Here is a 14694-nt window from a genome sequence, read left to right as displayed (position 1 = left end):
GCACTACCCCTTGCCAGAAAATATCTTGTACCTGCTACATCAAATTTTGCTGCCTCCAGACTACTGTACTGGGGGTCGGGCAAAAATTTCAGGAAAAGTGTTAAGGAAAATATTATATCTTCAGCAAGAACCGTTGGTGAGCAACTAAAATCTTCACAAAATGGGGAAGGATTGAAAAGGATGCTTTGGCATCAATCACTTATCAGTCTTTATCCAGGTAGTAAGGAAAGGACATCAACAAGGAATTTAATGTCTAAAACATTGAGGGCCTATAGTCAAAAGAAGAAAAAGAAAAATAGTGTTCTATCAATAAAGGATATGTTCTCTTAAGATGACTTATCTCCCCCACAAGGAATCATATCCATCAATCGGTTCCTCATTGAATCTATTCAATGCTGAAAATGTTGATGTCAGTGTCAAGTTTGGCTACTATGAACAATTTCACCCCCAACAACCCCTCTCGGAAAATATACACTTTCAAATATTTTCCAATGAAGACTATTTAATTGATTTGTCGACAACATTTATTGATTTAAATGTTGTGGTGAAGAAAAAGTCAGATAATACAACTCCAAATGCCGGCGATGGTCTCTCCTATGAAAACTGTATTCTACACAACCTATTCAAACAAATTAATGAATTTATTAATGGAACATTGGTGAGCACTAGCAATAATTTATCAAACTATACTAGCTATAAACAATTTATGAGGATGACGCCCAAATCATACAAGGAGTTGAGGGGCATATCATTAGGCTATGACTATTGATCAGGTGTTGATACTGACGTATAGTTGACTACTGCAGTGACCCAGTAGTATCTTCTAGTTGGAAAATTAAATCATGAGATATTCAATATATCACAATGGTTACCCCCAATGTTAAGATTGACATAAAGTTACAGATGGCTCCACCGAATTTCATTTTGAGAAAAATACTTCCTGTCGCACCCGATGCAAATATTATTATCGCATTAGCGATTCTCCAGGTCTAAAAACAACAGGTAATGAGCTCTGTTGCATTGGCAGTGGAAAAGCTAAGAGCCACTGGTGACAACATTAAACTTCTTGTCCCCCATACAATCACCAATCAACGTCACATTGCCACCGGCTCTCGTAGCTATAGCGATTCATCATTTATCAATGGAGGAATCCCATTAAAACTGGCTTTGGCCTTTGTGAAGAGTGGCAATGCCGTTGGATCCTAGACTGAATCCCCCCATGATTTTAATTTTTTCGGTCTATCTAGCCTTGTGTGCAAAGTGAATGGTATTCCACTATACACTCTATCATTTGACAAAAAATCCTATAGAACTCTGTACGAGTTGACCATGCAATCACTAGATCATGACTCTCAACTATTTGAAAATGGAATAACCGATTCAATGTTTTCAAAAAATCATGGGGTTATTTTTTTGGATTTTTCTGGCACACAGGATATGAGCATAGTACGCAAAGGGAATGTACGTTTAGAGTGTACGTTTGCCGATGCTCTGACTGAGAGTATCACGCTAATATCACTGAGTCAATTTGAAACCTATTGGGAAATCACACCCGACGGCAGTGTTCTACTAGACCTAGCACCATGAACACAAACCAAATAAACGACGTATTTGGTATAGATCCATACATGTCCCAGTACAAGTCCTATCGCATACCTTTGGACTTCATTGAAAAAATTACAAGTGTTAACAATGGCCTAATCATTATTAATAGTAGTCCATTGACCTTGACGACCGGCCATTGGCTATGTATCTTTCAAACAGCGATGAACATTGTTTTTGATCTTCTTGGCCTCTCGTATAAATTCTACGCTCCATAAATCGGCAACTTTTATAGAAAGTAGTGGGAAAACTATTATTCAAAATCGGCGAAGAATACAGGATTTAACGACTAACACATGTGGCTTTCATGCACAACTCTTTTTCATGTTCAGATGTAGTGGCTATACCTACAAGCAGTTTCTGAACATCTACATTGACGTAACTCAATTGTACTACTTTATAGATTAGAATATACTTACAATTGTATTTAATATTTATTTTAGTACCCTGATAATAAATTGTTCTAAAGATTTATGTGAAATTGTTTTTTAATAAAAAAAAATTTATATACATGATAAAACGACTTTTCTACTCTTTAGATTTTATCCACTACTAGGTATTTGTCAACAACAACTAGTGCAGGTAGATTATCTGAATTCACAGTGTACTGATCCTGATGTACTGCAATGTCAGGGTCACATTTTCTAAAGTAGAGCGTGACTTCACTCTTGTCATATCTCTTTGTATAGTCAAAGATACTATTTTCATTCATTCTATGGAATTCACGTGTTTCAATTTGCTTATTTGAAGCAATTTCATAAACAGTGTCCTCAAGTGTCGAATCACATTCCGTCACAGCCAAATGAAAATCAGTGGGCTTATAATCATAACACCCAGTGTCTTCACAACGATGACTTAAAAATCACATTATTTTGTTGTTCCAGCAGATGAATCGTTAACACAGTTTCTCCTCCCAGAAAAATCTATACCCATGACGATACCAGTATCGTAGCAATAAATTAAAATCACGCTTCAGGATTCTTTCCAATCATGCCTGGGTATTTATTCTCCTACTCATTACATTTATCATAGTGGCAATTGGAGCAAAGTGACCTCTAGGATGAGAGTCACACACCTCTTCAAGACAGGAATTACAACCTTTAATTTGTACAGCCTATCCACTATGCAATTTACACGGGTTGCATAATCTACACTTTTCATCATACTCATCAATCATTGTGCAATTATCACATGATGACCAGCTACCCAGTGTTTACATACATAACGTATATGTATGGAGTATTTTGTCATGTGTTGATACTCTCAATGCCACAATGGAAATAAGATAACAGCATCAAAAATTGTCTGGGATAGGGAGAGAGAGAGGTAAACCATTCTTGAGCACCATCTTTCTCATGAAAAAAAGTCATAAGTTTTAAAACTAGTGTTTGAAAGAATATACAAAATATTATTTTGCTGTGTTGTGATCGATATATCAATAAATTGTGTAAATGCATTTGGAACACGACGTAGAAGCTTCATACAATAGTCTAATGATGGAGAATCAGTTTTCATTATATCAATAAGCATTTCCTGAGAAAACATCCTCCTTTGAATAGATAGCTCTCGAAAATCGTCACCTAGAATCAAACGTTTTTCCATAAGCACTAGATTCCCCATGATTCGCTCTTTCTCGAATCTATCCATTTTTTTTAGAGTCCTAAATCCCTCACAACCAACTTCAGACTAACCAGAATTTTTTCTACTCTAAAAAATATACGCTAGTCTACAATATAAAGAAAAAAAATACCATTGATCTAGAAACAATTTTATTGATCATGATTACAATTATAATAATGTCCACAGAAGTATTCTGTTCTCATCAATATATTTTGATAGGTGATCTAATGCTGACCAAAGTTTATTTATATGGAGAATATTCACTTTTCCAGCAAAACCTAGCTGCTCCTCCTGCTTAAATTTGCTAAATGATATCACGTATCTAGCATACATAGTGTCTCATTCAAGAAATAGTCTGCAACCAGAGGTTATTTCCACAGCCACAATGGGTAGTCGTATATCGTTGCTGCTATTATCAGCACCATCACTTATATCCATTAATGTAAGTACACCACTCATTTTTCTAAACTAGTATTTTCTCAAATAAACTACTCTTTTTGAATTTAAGTCGCATACTATTATGAGTTGTGAAGAAAACTATTTATATTATTCAAATCCCAATCATCTATCAAGTTATGCTCGTTCTATTTGAAAAGGTGTAATACCCTGTAGAAGTAATGCCTATATACATGGGGATAGTCACTTTCTTTGAAAAGGTGTAGAGCTTCTATAGAATAACGTAAAGATTGCTATATGTCTCCTAGAAGTAGAAGGCCATGTGAGAGGATACTCACTCTCTTTGAAAAGGTGTAGAACTTCTATAGAATAACGTAGAATTTGCTATATGTCTCCTAGAAGTAGAATGCCATGTGAGAGGATACTCACTCTCTTTGAAAAGGGGTAGAGCTTCTATAGAATAACGTAGAAATTGCTATATGTTTCCTAGAAGTATAACCTTGATTACTACTAACGCATTGAGCAAAATTGGGCAAATAAGCTACATAACAGGGTTCCCCTAAAAGTTATTTTTTCTTTTTACTAAATATATTACCCGCAAGAATTACTTTAAGGAGTGTACTTTTCCAGGAATGATTATCATTCTAGTGGGGGGAGGGAATAAGCCTCCCTGTCAATTCTAAGCATACAGAAATCAATAATTTTGATTCTGCTCATCCAAAGCCATGACCATGCGCGTTTGTCTTTTTTCCCAAGTTTGATCGAATGGAACTAGTAGCCGTAGACTATCGACAGAGGGTTCATTAATAAAGATATTCCAAAATCTAGTACTCTTTTTAAAAAAACAAAAGATATCACTTCACAGCAAGCGGAAAATTCTAGCATTTTAAACCGCAAAACATAAATTATGGTCAAAAAGTTATCAAGCAAAAATTTGGACATGAAAGAAAAATTTACAAAGCCTTCCAGAGGCAAAGGCCACACTACCACGCAACGTTACATTTGTCCTTAAACATAAATGAAGTATAATGAAACTAGCATCCAATCAAACTAACGGGTAAACACTATTCCATAATTACGCAGCAGCTATCAGGGCGAGAGAAAGCGAACACTTTTATGATGAGGCCAGTAGCCTACCTAAGGCCTCAAAAAAACATTTTAGACCCTCATTTTCAAATTTGCCACAGTAAGCGCTTCAGAATATTTAGAAGGAAATTCAAATGAGCACTGACTTAACATCTGGCCTTCCTTCATTTGCAAGAATGTACAAGCTTTAATTCCACACAACTTCTTATTTTTCATATGAAGGAAAGATAGTATGGTGTTCGCTGTTTCTGACCTCTTTCGATGCCTTTCAAAAGCACCAACTTTTCGCTTTACCACACCTGGATTAATTTTTGATCTATAATCGTCCATAAAAGTATCTAAAACTATCCTTGGAAGACCAGCTACCACATTTCCCTCGACCTTTCAAAGCACCAACGTCTTAAAACCGCACTTGCCACTGTGGCTAACCATAGTTTTAAGCACTGTGCATACATTCAGACAGTACAACCATTCCCTATCTCAACCATTATACAAAGCCGGACCAAGATGCAAGTGTTCAGGAGAACGTAGAAACATAAGCGACATTCGATTCTTTCACGGGTAGACAAGTCAGATTTCTCTTGAACGCAAAACTTGGCTTCACTTTTGTAGCGCTAACTTTTAAAGAATGTTATCTTAAATCAGTTTATGCCAATACATATTTAAAAATCGATAATTAGCAATGTAATTTTATTATTAGATGTTTTGGAAATTACAAGTAGATTTGAAAGTCTCAAGTTGATTTCAAAGGCCTTTTGAGAAAGTGTCTGCCAAAATACGTGTTTCAGGGTAATATACACTGAACTGTTGATGGACAAGAACGGACGAGGATATGGGCGGAGTTTTTATACGCGCCAAGACTGTAATAGTCAAATATTACTGAGTCGTGATTATACTGTATATAATTTATATGCAGTGATTTTAAGATTCATCTTCCTATTCTTCATAAAAAAAAATCAACGGCATGAAATCATCTTGCGCTTTGGCTATCCTACTTCTTACATTATCATTGAATTCACCTTCCTTGATAATAAAGCTGTTTATGTGATTTTGAGTTTCACCAATCATCTGCTCGAAACAAAAATGCTGAGGATTTTTTTATATGTCTAGATAAGGGGAATGGTATTAAGTATTTATTGACGGTATGCAGTAAAAATACTATAAAAAAAATTCTGAAAATTTTTTCCCCAGGCGACTGGGGAAACAATAATAAAAAAAGTAATTATGTTCTTTAGCATTCTTCTACAGTGTTCGTTTAATGAACTTAACCAATAGGCCAACTGGAAGCTATTCAATTCAGGTTGCCCTTGATTCAATGTGTCCACAGTCCCGGCAAATTAAAGCCCTAATTTGAATTTCTTAAAATGTTACAATTTTCACATTGTTTTTTTTTCAGAAAGCAGAACCTCGACACAATAATTTATAAAATTGAAACAAGAAGGCAAAGTTTCATCATTTATTGATCATACAAAATCTTAATTCATTTTCAATTGTTTTCCTGTCCAAATTGATTCCTGAAAGAGATAAACTTGAAAATGAGGAATAACCATAAAATTAGCAGAAAAAAATAGAAAGAAATTTAGAAAGAAAATTTCAGCCTCAGCCTCTCAAATAACAGATACATGTAGAGAAAGTTAAATCACAATGTCATTGGATGGGCACTGAGGGCTACTTGATACCAAGGACACCAAAGCAAAAACATTTCTATGCCCGGAATTCATCTTAGGTGAATTCAACCGGAAAACCGCTAGTTCCTAAGATTCTTCTTTTAGCTAATTCAAAATTAAGAATTTTTTAGGGCAAATATCACATTCTTGTCAGTGCTGCAACGTTGCGCCGAGAAAAAATATAAGCAAAACTATATAGTTAAAATTTACAATACTTTTCATCCATAGAACCCAAACAATACCAATATTTTGATTACCAAAGACAAGTAGACCTACAAAAAGGAAAGCAACATATTCTTAAGCTATGTGCTGTCGCATGTTTTTAGCTTATTTTTACAGAGTTGTCTCCATCGTTTCGTGTTTTTTTTTTTTTAATTTAGGGCCCAATGCTACCCGCCCGCTACTAGATAACTGCATGTGCAGTTATTAAATGTAATCTTCATTTCAATCCATTTTTTTTAAATCATTATATCATTAATAAAATCATAAATTAAATCATTAAATCATAAATTAAATTAATCATTAATCATTAAATCATAAATTAAATTAAATCATCCTATGGTTTGGCTATTTCATTAAATTTTATTAACCTTTTTCATTAAAGTAAATTTTTCACAATTTTTCAAGATATATATCGCTGTTTAAATAAACAGCCGAGTGAAGGGTGTATTATAAAACGTCCTGCATTATGAATATCAAAAAGATAACAGCTCAACATACCTAAATTATTACTCATGAGAGAGGTCTATTGAAGAGAAATCAGCTGTAAAATGGTTATACAGAAGGATAAACTGTAAAATATCCTGCATTAGGTGCATCAGAAGAATAGCAACTACACATACCCAAATGATGACTCATGCGAGGGATGTAGTGAAGAGAAAACAGCTGTACAATGGTTATACAGAAGGATAAACTGTAAAATATCCTGCATTAGGTATATCAGAAGAATAGCAACTACACATATCCAAATTATGAGTCATGCGAAAGGATCTCGTGAAGAGAAATCAGCTGTAAAATGGTTATACATAAGGATAAACTGTAAAATATCCTGCATTAGGTATATCAGAAGAATAGCAACTACACATATCCAAATTATGACTCATGCGATGGAAGTAGTGAAGAGAAACCAGCTGTACAATGGTTATACAGAAGGATAAACTGTAAAATATCCTGCATTAGGAGTATCAGAAGAATAGCAACTATACATACCCAAATTATGAGTCATGCGAAAGGATCTCGTGAAGAGAAATCAGCTGTACAATGGTTATACAGAAGGATAAACTGTAAAATATCCTGCATTAGGTATATCAGAAGAATAGCAACTACACATACCCAAATTATGACTCATGCGAGTGATATAGTGAAGAGAAACCAGCTGTAAAATGGTTATACAGAAGGATAAACTGTAAAATATCCTGCATTAGGTATATCAGAAGAATAGCAACTACACATATCCAAATTATGACTCATGCGAGGGATGTAGTGAAGAGAAACCAGCTGTACAATGGTTATACAGAAGGATAAAGGGTAAAATATCCTGCATTAGGTGTATCAGAAGAATAGCAACTACACATATCCAAATTATGACTCATGCGAGGGATGTAGTGAAGAGAAACCAGCTGTACAATGGTTATACAGAAGGATAAACTGTAAAATATCCTGCATTAGGTGTATCAGAAGAATAGCAACTACACATATCCAAATTATTACTCATGTGAGGGATGTAGTAAAGAGATACCAGCTGTACAATGGTTATACAGAAAGATAAACGGTAAAATATCCTTCATTAGGTATATCAGAAGAATAGCAACTACACATACCCAAATTATGACTCATGCGAGGGATGTAGTGAAGAGAAAACAGCTGTAAAATGGTTATACAGAAGGATAAACTGTAAAATATCCTGCATTAGGTGTATCAGAAGAATAGCAACTATACATACCCAAATGATGACTCATGCGAGGGATGTAGTGAAGAGAAAACAGCTGGAAATGGTTATACAGAAAGATAAACTGTAAAATATCCTGCATTAGGTATATCAGAAGAATAGCAACTACACATACCAAAATTATGACTCATGCGAGGGATATAGTGAAGAGAAACCAGCTGTAAAATCGTTATACAGAAGGATAAACTGTAAAATATCCTGCATTAGGTGTATCAGAAGAATAGCAACTACACATATCCAAATTATGACTCATGCGAGGGATGTAGTGAAGAGAAACCAGCTGTACAATGGTTATACAGAAGGATGAATTGTAAAATATCCTGCATTAGGTGTATCAGAAGAATAGCAACTGGTGAAAGTGTCACTAGAAAAATTCATACTCTAGCCGAGTGTGTTTAAAAATAAGTTGTTTTGTGTGTGTGTGTGGGTTTTGTTTGTTTTTTTGTTTTTTCTTAGATATGTTTAGTATCTTGCAGTATTGTAGCATTGGTATGATTGTTGTGATTTTATTTATTTATTTATTTTTATTTCTTGTTTTTATTTATAGCATCTTACTTATTTTTTATTTATTTTATTTTATATGTGTTGCAGTGCAGATTTGATATATATTCTTCTTAAATTATATACAGTTTTCTAGTTTTGGCTTTTGGGATTATTACTCCCTTGATGTTACTACAATTAGAAAGAAATACCTTAGATGTTTTGAGTATTATTAATAATTCTATTGGTCAAATTAAAAGAGATTCCCTAAATACTTCCCAATCAATTAATAGTAAGTATGTTTCTGATTTAAAGTGGGCTACCAGACGAGATGATCATTTTTCGGTCCTTCAACTCAATACTCAGGGTCTATGCTCATCGCTTGATCAGCTGAGGTAGATAGTTTTTGATGGGCGACCCGATGTTATCGGATTATGTGAGACTTTTCTTAATTCTAGCAATGAAATGCTTTTAGATATACCCGGTTACAAAATGGAGCAACTAAATCGCAGAAGGATGACAAAGGGTGGACTAGTAATGTATATATCTGATATTTTTCCCTAAACTGTTTAAAGCTATCTGTCAAGCATTGACGAATGGATTTTTGAACCCCCGTCTATTCAAATTAATTTAAAAAATAAAGTTTTGATAATTGGTAATGTTTATAGATCTCCCAGTGGATCCGTCCCTTCTTTTCTTCGGATCCTTGATGAGGTCTTGGATTTAATAGGCAGACGTCCATGTGAACTTGTAATAATGGGAGACTTTAACTTTAAATCTAATTGACATGGCTTCCTCTACTACGATGGATTGTCTCTCAGATATGCTCACTGCGGGGGTTCTACCAACAACCTGTATTGCAACACGTGTAACTGATACGTCAGCGTCTTTGATTGATAACATTTTTTTGTCTCTAAATTTGGTTCGGAATTCTGTTGTAGTGAGTGAAATTTCAGACCATTTTCCTGTATTTTCCAGTTTTATCCTTGAAAAAACATTGAATAGGGACACTCCAGCATCTGCTTCAGCTTCTTTTAGGTTTGGTTTGAATGAATTGATCCGCCTTAGATCCCATTTAGCCGAGAAGACATGGAATATTTTTGGTGAGGATAATGATTTTTGTTCAAAGTTTGACTCCTTTTACGAGTCAGTGAAGGTGTCTATTTTCGACGTATGTGCTCTGTCCTCCTCTACTTCAAGGTCAAAAAGATCTATTCTTCTTAAACCCTGGATGGCCCCTGGTCTTCTAAAGAGTTGGAGAAGAAAAAAAATCTCTGGAAAGCTTTTAAGTCAGCAAAGCCATCTTTGAATGCTGCACGTCTTCAGCAATTCAAACTCTACAGGAATGTTTTCAATTCTTTATGCCGGAAGGCTAAATTCCTTTATTATTCCAAAAAATTCTCGGATTGTGGGAAAGATATTCGAAAAACTTGGCAAGTGATCAATTCTGTCCTCAAACATTCTTCTGTGGCTCCTTCTATCCCTCCAAGTCTTGTAGTTGGTGATGTGGTTGTTGAGGGTATTCTATCTGTTCAAGAAGCATTTACATCATATTTTGCCAGTATTGGGAAAACCACTGATCCTTCAGTCAGGTTTTCACAGTCACAACCAGAATAGAAATCTTATCTTGGTCCACCTTGTCTCAAATTGATGGTATTGTATTTGGTTTCTGATACTAGAGTAGCCAGGATTGTTATAAGGTTAAAGGGCTCTTCGTTGCCCAGAACTAGTTGCTTTCCGGCTATGTTTGTTTAATTCCTTTGTTCTTCAAATGTTTCTTCAATCACAAAGCTTATAAATCTTTCTTTTGAAAATAATGTTTTCTCCAGTTGATTTAAGTAAGCGCGAGCAATTGTTTTGTATAAAGGTGGACAAAGAAGTTATCCAGTTAATTATTGTCTTATATCTTTGCTGTCTGTTTTTAGTAAAATTTTTGAAAAGACCATGCTTTCCCGTCTACTTGCTTTTCTAGAGGCTAAAAGATTTTTACATGATTTTCAGTTTGGCTTCCAAGATAAACATTCTACGGAGCATGCGTGTGTAACTCTTTTAAATTTTCTCCACACCGCGCTTGACCCTGGTTTGATTCCTGCAGCTATATTCCTAGATGTCCGTAAGGCTTTTGACTCTTTAACTCATGAGATTCTGCTGTATAAGCTAATACACAATTGTGTAAGAGGACAGGCTCATGCTTGGTTTGATTCCTATTTTTCAGGTAGAACTATCTACGCAGATTCCCTTTCCCACTTTTCGTCTGAAGTTGAGTTTGGTGTTCCTTAAGGTTCTGTTCTAGGACCGTTTCTGTTTTTGATTTATGTTAATAACCTAATAATTGTGTTTAAGAATCAAAAACCTACAGTTTGCTGTCATGAGTATCATCCCGAATTTTTTAATGCTAACAGAAATACACCGTTTTTACAGGATGTGGACACTCTCGTTGCTTTCGCTGATGACAGTACCATTGGTACTGTAGTAGGAACTGATACTGAGATGCTTCCCAAATTCGCTAAGTCAAGTTTTTTAATTTTTTCCCGTATTTCTCTGGCGTGCCTTGAGTTATTTAAAATCCAGCTTTCAAGGGGCTCTCTCAGTAGACCTAAGGAACGATATGTCCGATTTCTCGGTATTCCTCTCGATGAAAACCTTTCATTCATGCATCATATTGGACTAATTAATATGTAGATCTCAAAGAGTCTATGATATGGCAAGAAGGCTTATACAGGTAACAAACTGTTCTACAACTAACCCAACTAGCATATTACTTGATTTGCAGTCTCTCTACATTCTTTCGTGCGCGTCTTTCACTTTGCATCAACTTCATGGTGATATTCCCACAGCCCTTCAAACTACTCCTTCTTTCGTTACTGATAGGTCTTCGCATCATCTTCGCAATTCAAGGAATATTAATATTTTATTAATCCATCGGTGAGGTCTGAGTTTAATCGATTAACTGCTTGTCATATCGTTTGGAATAGCCTGCCTGAGTCACCTCAAGAATGTCACTCGTTTGGTACTTTCAAAAAAATTTTAAGAATTTTTTTAATGTCTTGATTTTTCATGTTTACATATATCTTTGTTAATTTTATTATCATTGTTTGGGGGGGGGGGGTAACACTAGCCTGGGTTGGAAACGTTTGTTGTGAGGGGTACTGAGTGTGTCTAATATTTTTGGTGGTTTGGTTTCAAATATATATTTAGAATTTGGTTTAATTTATTGGATTGTCCTACATCTTTTTTTTTTTTTGTTTGTTTTGGGGGGGGGGGGGGGTCTCATAAAATCGCTTTTTGTTTGGGTTTTTTCATTATTGTTTTTTTCTCTTCTTTTTGTGTGTGTGTTTGTGTGTTGCGTCTTTGAAAGGTTGAAATGCAATGCATTATATTGAAAATAATTGGCCATAGAATTTTTCTCGTTTCCTTTCTTTTTTTCATTAAACTTTCATAGAATTTGGTTTGACAATCGAAGTGACAGAGCTAAACCCAGTAGGTCCCACCCCTGGACACGGGTTTAGTAACTGCCATTTTTTTTTTTTTTTTTTTTTTTTTTTTTTTTTTTTTTTGTAACAATGAGACACAGGCCATTTAACACCTTATTGTGTACACTCCTTGAGTATGAATGTTATCCTAAACACGTGCAATACATTAATTGCATAGATACCCTTAGACAAATTTTATTTGTTATGTTTTTTCGCTTTTCTTTAGGTTGAGTGAATAAATTTCTCGTTTCCTCTCTTTTTTTTCATTAAACTTCCATTAAATGTTGATTGATAACCGAAGCGTGATAAATTTACGCCTCAGGTGTCTTTAACACTTCATTCCGCATTCTTTGTGAATTAGCACGCTTTCATTTAACTTTCAGTTTTTAAAAGGGAAAGATTCGCTGATACGAACCTATGAAGATTATCCTACAACTTTCATTTGAAATTTCCGCCGTGATTGCTTCCTTTTCAACTGAAATGAAATCAAAGGTTTCGTAGACAGCTTGCAATAATGAATATTCTAAATTTGGCAAGCCGCTCGGTGAGCTATGAGCCAAAATGCCCTAAAAGAGAATTAGAAAAATTGCAAGAATGGGTAATGCAAGCACCCGCTTGTAGTTTGTTGTTCATGGGCTACAGGGTTATACTCACTTGTGAGTATAACCCTGTGAGTTATATTAACACGGTTATACTGACTTATCAATCAATATCTTTATTTCCCAAAAAAAAAACACACAAGGATTGAATATCAAGTAGATAAGAAAACAAAAAAAAAGAAGAAAGAAGAACGCACTCACAAAGAAAACTATGGTACTTGTGCATTATATCCTACACACGAAAGGAGTCGAGTTTGGTTAAGTTTAATGAAATAAAATAAAATAGGATGAAAATATAATAGTTTAGAAACAAATTTGGGCTATATATTTGCATATTAGGGGGGGGAGGTGAAGGGTAAAGCGTAGCATATATTTAATACATAGCCTAACCTAACCTAGGTACCTTCCCCCCCCCCTCTTAACCCCAAAAAACAACAGCTTAAATATTGTAAACGCAATATGAATTCACGCTTTGCGACCCATTTATCCATTGCAAATACCCGTTTGACTGCTTTCCTGTAGTATTTCCTTGTACAGTCTATAATGCTGTGTAGGATATAATGCACAAGTATCAAATCTATACTATCAAAAATAGATTCAAATATTTCTACTAACACATAGCAGGATGGAGGCTGTTTGTCCTATCAAGCCTAGAAAAATAGCGACCGCCACGCCGCGGTCAGCCACGACCGCTCAGCCACGGTTAGGGGCTCGAAGTTAATAAAAATGATCATCCTGAAGGGGGAAAAGGGAAGAAGTGGATGCTTGAAAACATCTTCATGAGTGCTAATTTGCGGTGTATATCTATTAATCGAAGTGGCATTCCCTAGCTCAATAATTTTCCAATATATGAAAAAGCCCACAAACAAGCCCTTCTAGCAGTTTCTTTTACTTTATATTTTATTTTGTGAGCTAAATAATGTTTTGTGTCGATGAAAATTCAGAGAACTGAAAAAAAAAACACTCTTTTGGTAATAAAGAAGGCCATGCAGATATCAAGCTAATCATCAATCTTTTATCAGCACAATTCAGCCTGATGCAAGTTAGGTTTCTCGACATCTTCATGCAAAGCCTTTCTCGACAATCGAAGGAGTTTTCCCCTTTTAAAATATGTTTTTCCTTTTTTCTGTTTCGTAGCCAACCTGGTTTAAAATTACTAACCTATTGAAAAAAGAAACAAACACAAAGAGACAGCTAGCCTAACCTACTGCAAAATACTTGATAACGTCAATTCAAAATCAATTAATTAATTAATTCAATAACCTAACCTACTGCAAAATACTTGATAACTTCAATTCAAAATCAATTAATTAATTAATTCAATAACCTAACCTACTCCAAAATACTTGATAACTTCAATTCAAAATCAACGGACTCGGTCTAAAGTTATTTTATACTTATTTTAGAGTACTCAATTCGCTACTCTGAAAGAATCTTTCAAGGGATCAATTTGTCTTTCAAATTCACCAGCGAGCCAAAATTACATTAAATAGTTATTTCATTTTTAGTTGGTAAAAGGGGAAATTAATTTAATTTTTTTTTTGAAAAAGGGAGTTTATAGTTAGGATGATGAAAATTTTATATTGGATTAATTTAGTTTTTGAAATTCCAGAGGTATAACGGAGGAGAAAATAGTGGAAAAGTAGTTTTTTGGTGATAGTACTTGGTTGAATTTTGTAATTTTGTTGAATTTATTTTTTTTATAAGAGAAAAATGAAAATGAAGGGTAAAAGGGAAAAAGGGGAAAAAATGAAATTATAGGATAAAATACAGAAAACGACAATGAAGGCTAATACTCCTTATTAAAAATTTTGATCATGTTA

General features: G+C 34.7%; 1 protein-coding gene across 5 annotated transcripts in view; it reads right to left on the bottom strand.

Annotated features, from left to right (window-relative positions):
* The window catches only part of LOC148947248 (zinc-regulated GTPase metalloprotein activator 1-like), a 261597-nt gene that overhangs the window by 11988 nt on the left and 234915 nt on the right, over positions 1 to 14694 (bottom strand). For 2 of the 5 annotated variants that reach the window (XM_089097348.1, XM_089097346.1), the window contains exons 10-11: positions 12688 to 12838; positions 6147 to 6218 (exon numbers count right to left, since the gene is read on the bottom strand). The exons of 1 other annotated variant lie outside the window; for it this stretch is intronic. In XM_089097348.1, the coding sequence (XP_088953474.1) occupies positions 6157 to 6218; positions 12688 to 12838 (213 nt within the window). In that variant the 3' untranslated portion in view covers positions 6147 to 6156. Of the gene's footprint in view, positions 1 to 6146; positions 6219 to 12687; positions 12839 to 14694 lie in introns of those variants that run through there. 2 more of the 5 variants (XM_089097347.1, XM_089097350.1) reach the window with 2 other exon arrangements.

This window comes from Artemia sp. Qi Xiang Cuo, chromosome 11 (genome assembly GCF_049724085.1).
Source record: "Artemia sp. Qi Xiang Cuo chromosome 11, ASM4972408v1, whole genome shotgun sequence".
NCBI classification, from domain to species: Eukaryota; Metazoa; Arthropoda; class Branchiopoda; order Anostraca; family Artemiidae; genus Artemia; species Artemia sp. Qi Xiang Cuo.
Note: the sequence above shows the minus strand (reverse complement) of the source record. Positions and strands in the feature narration are given on the sequence as shown.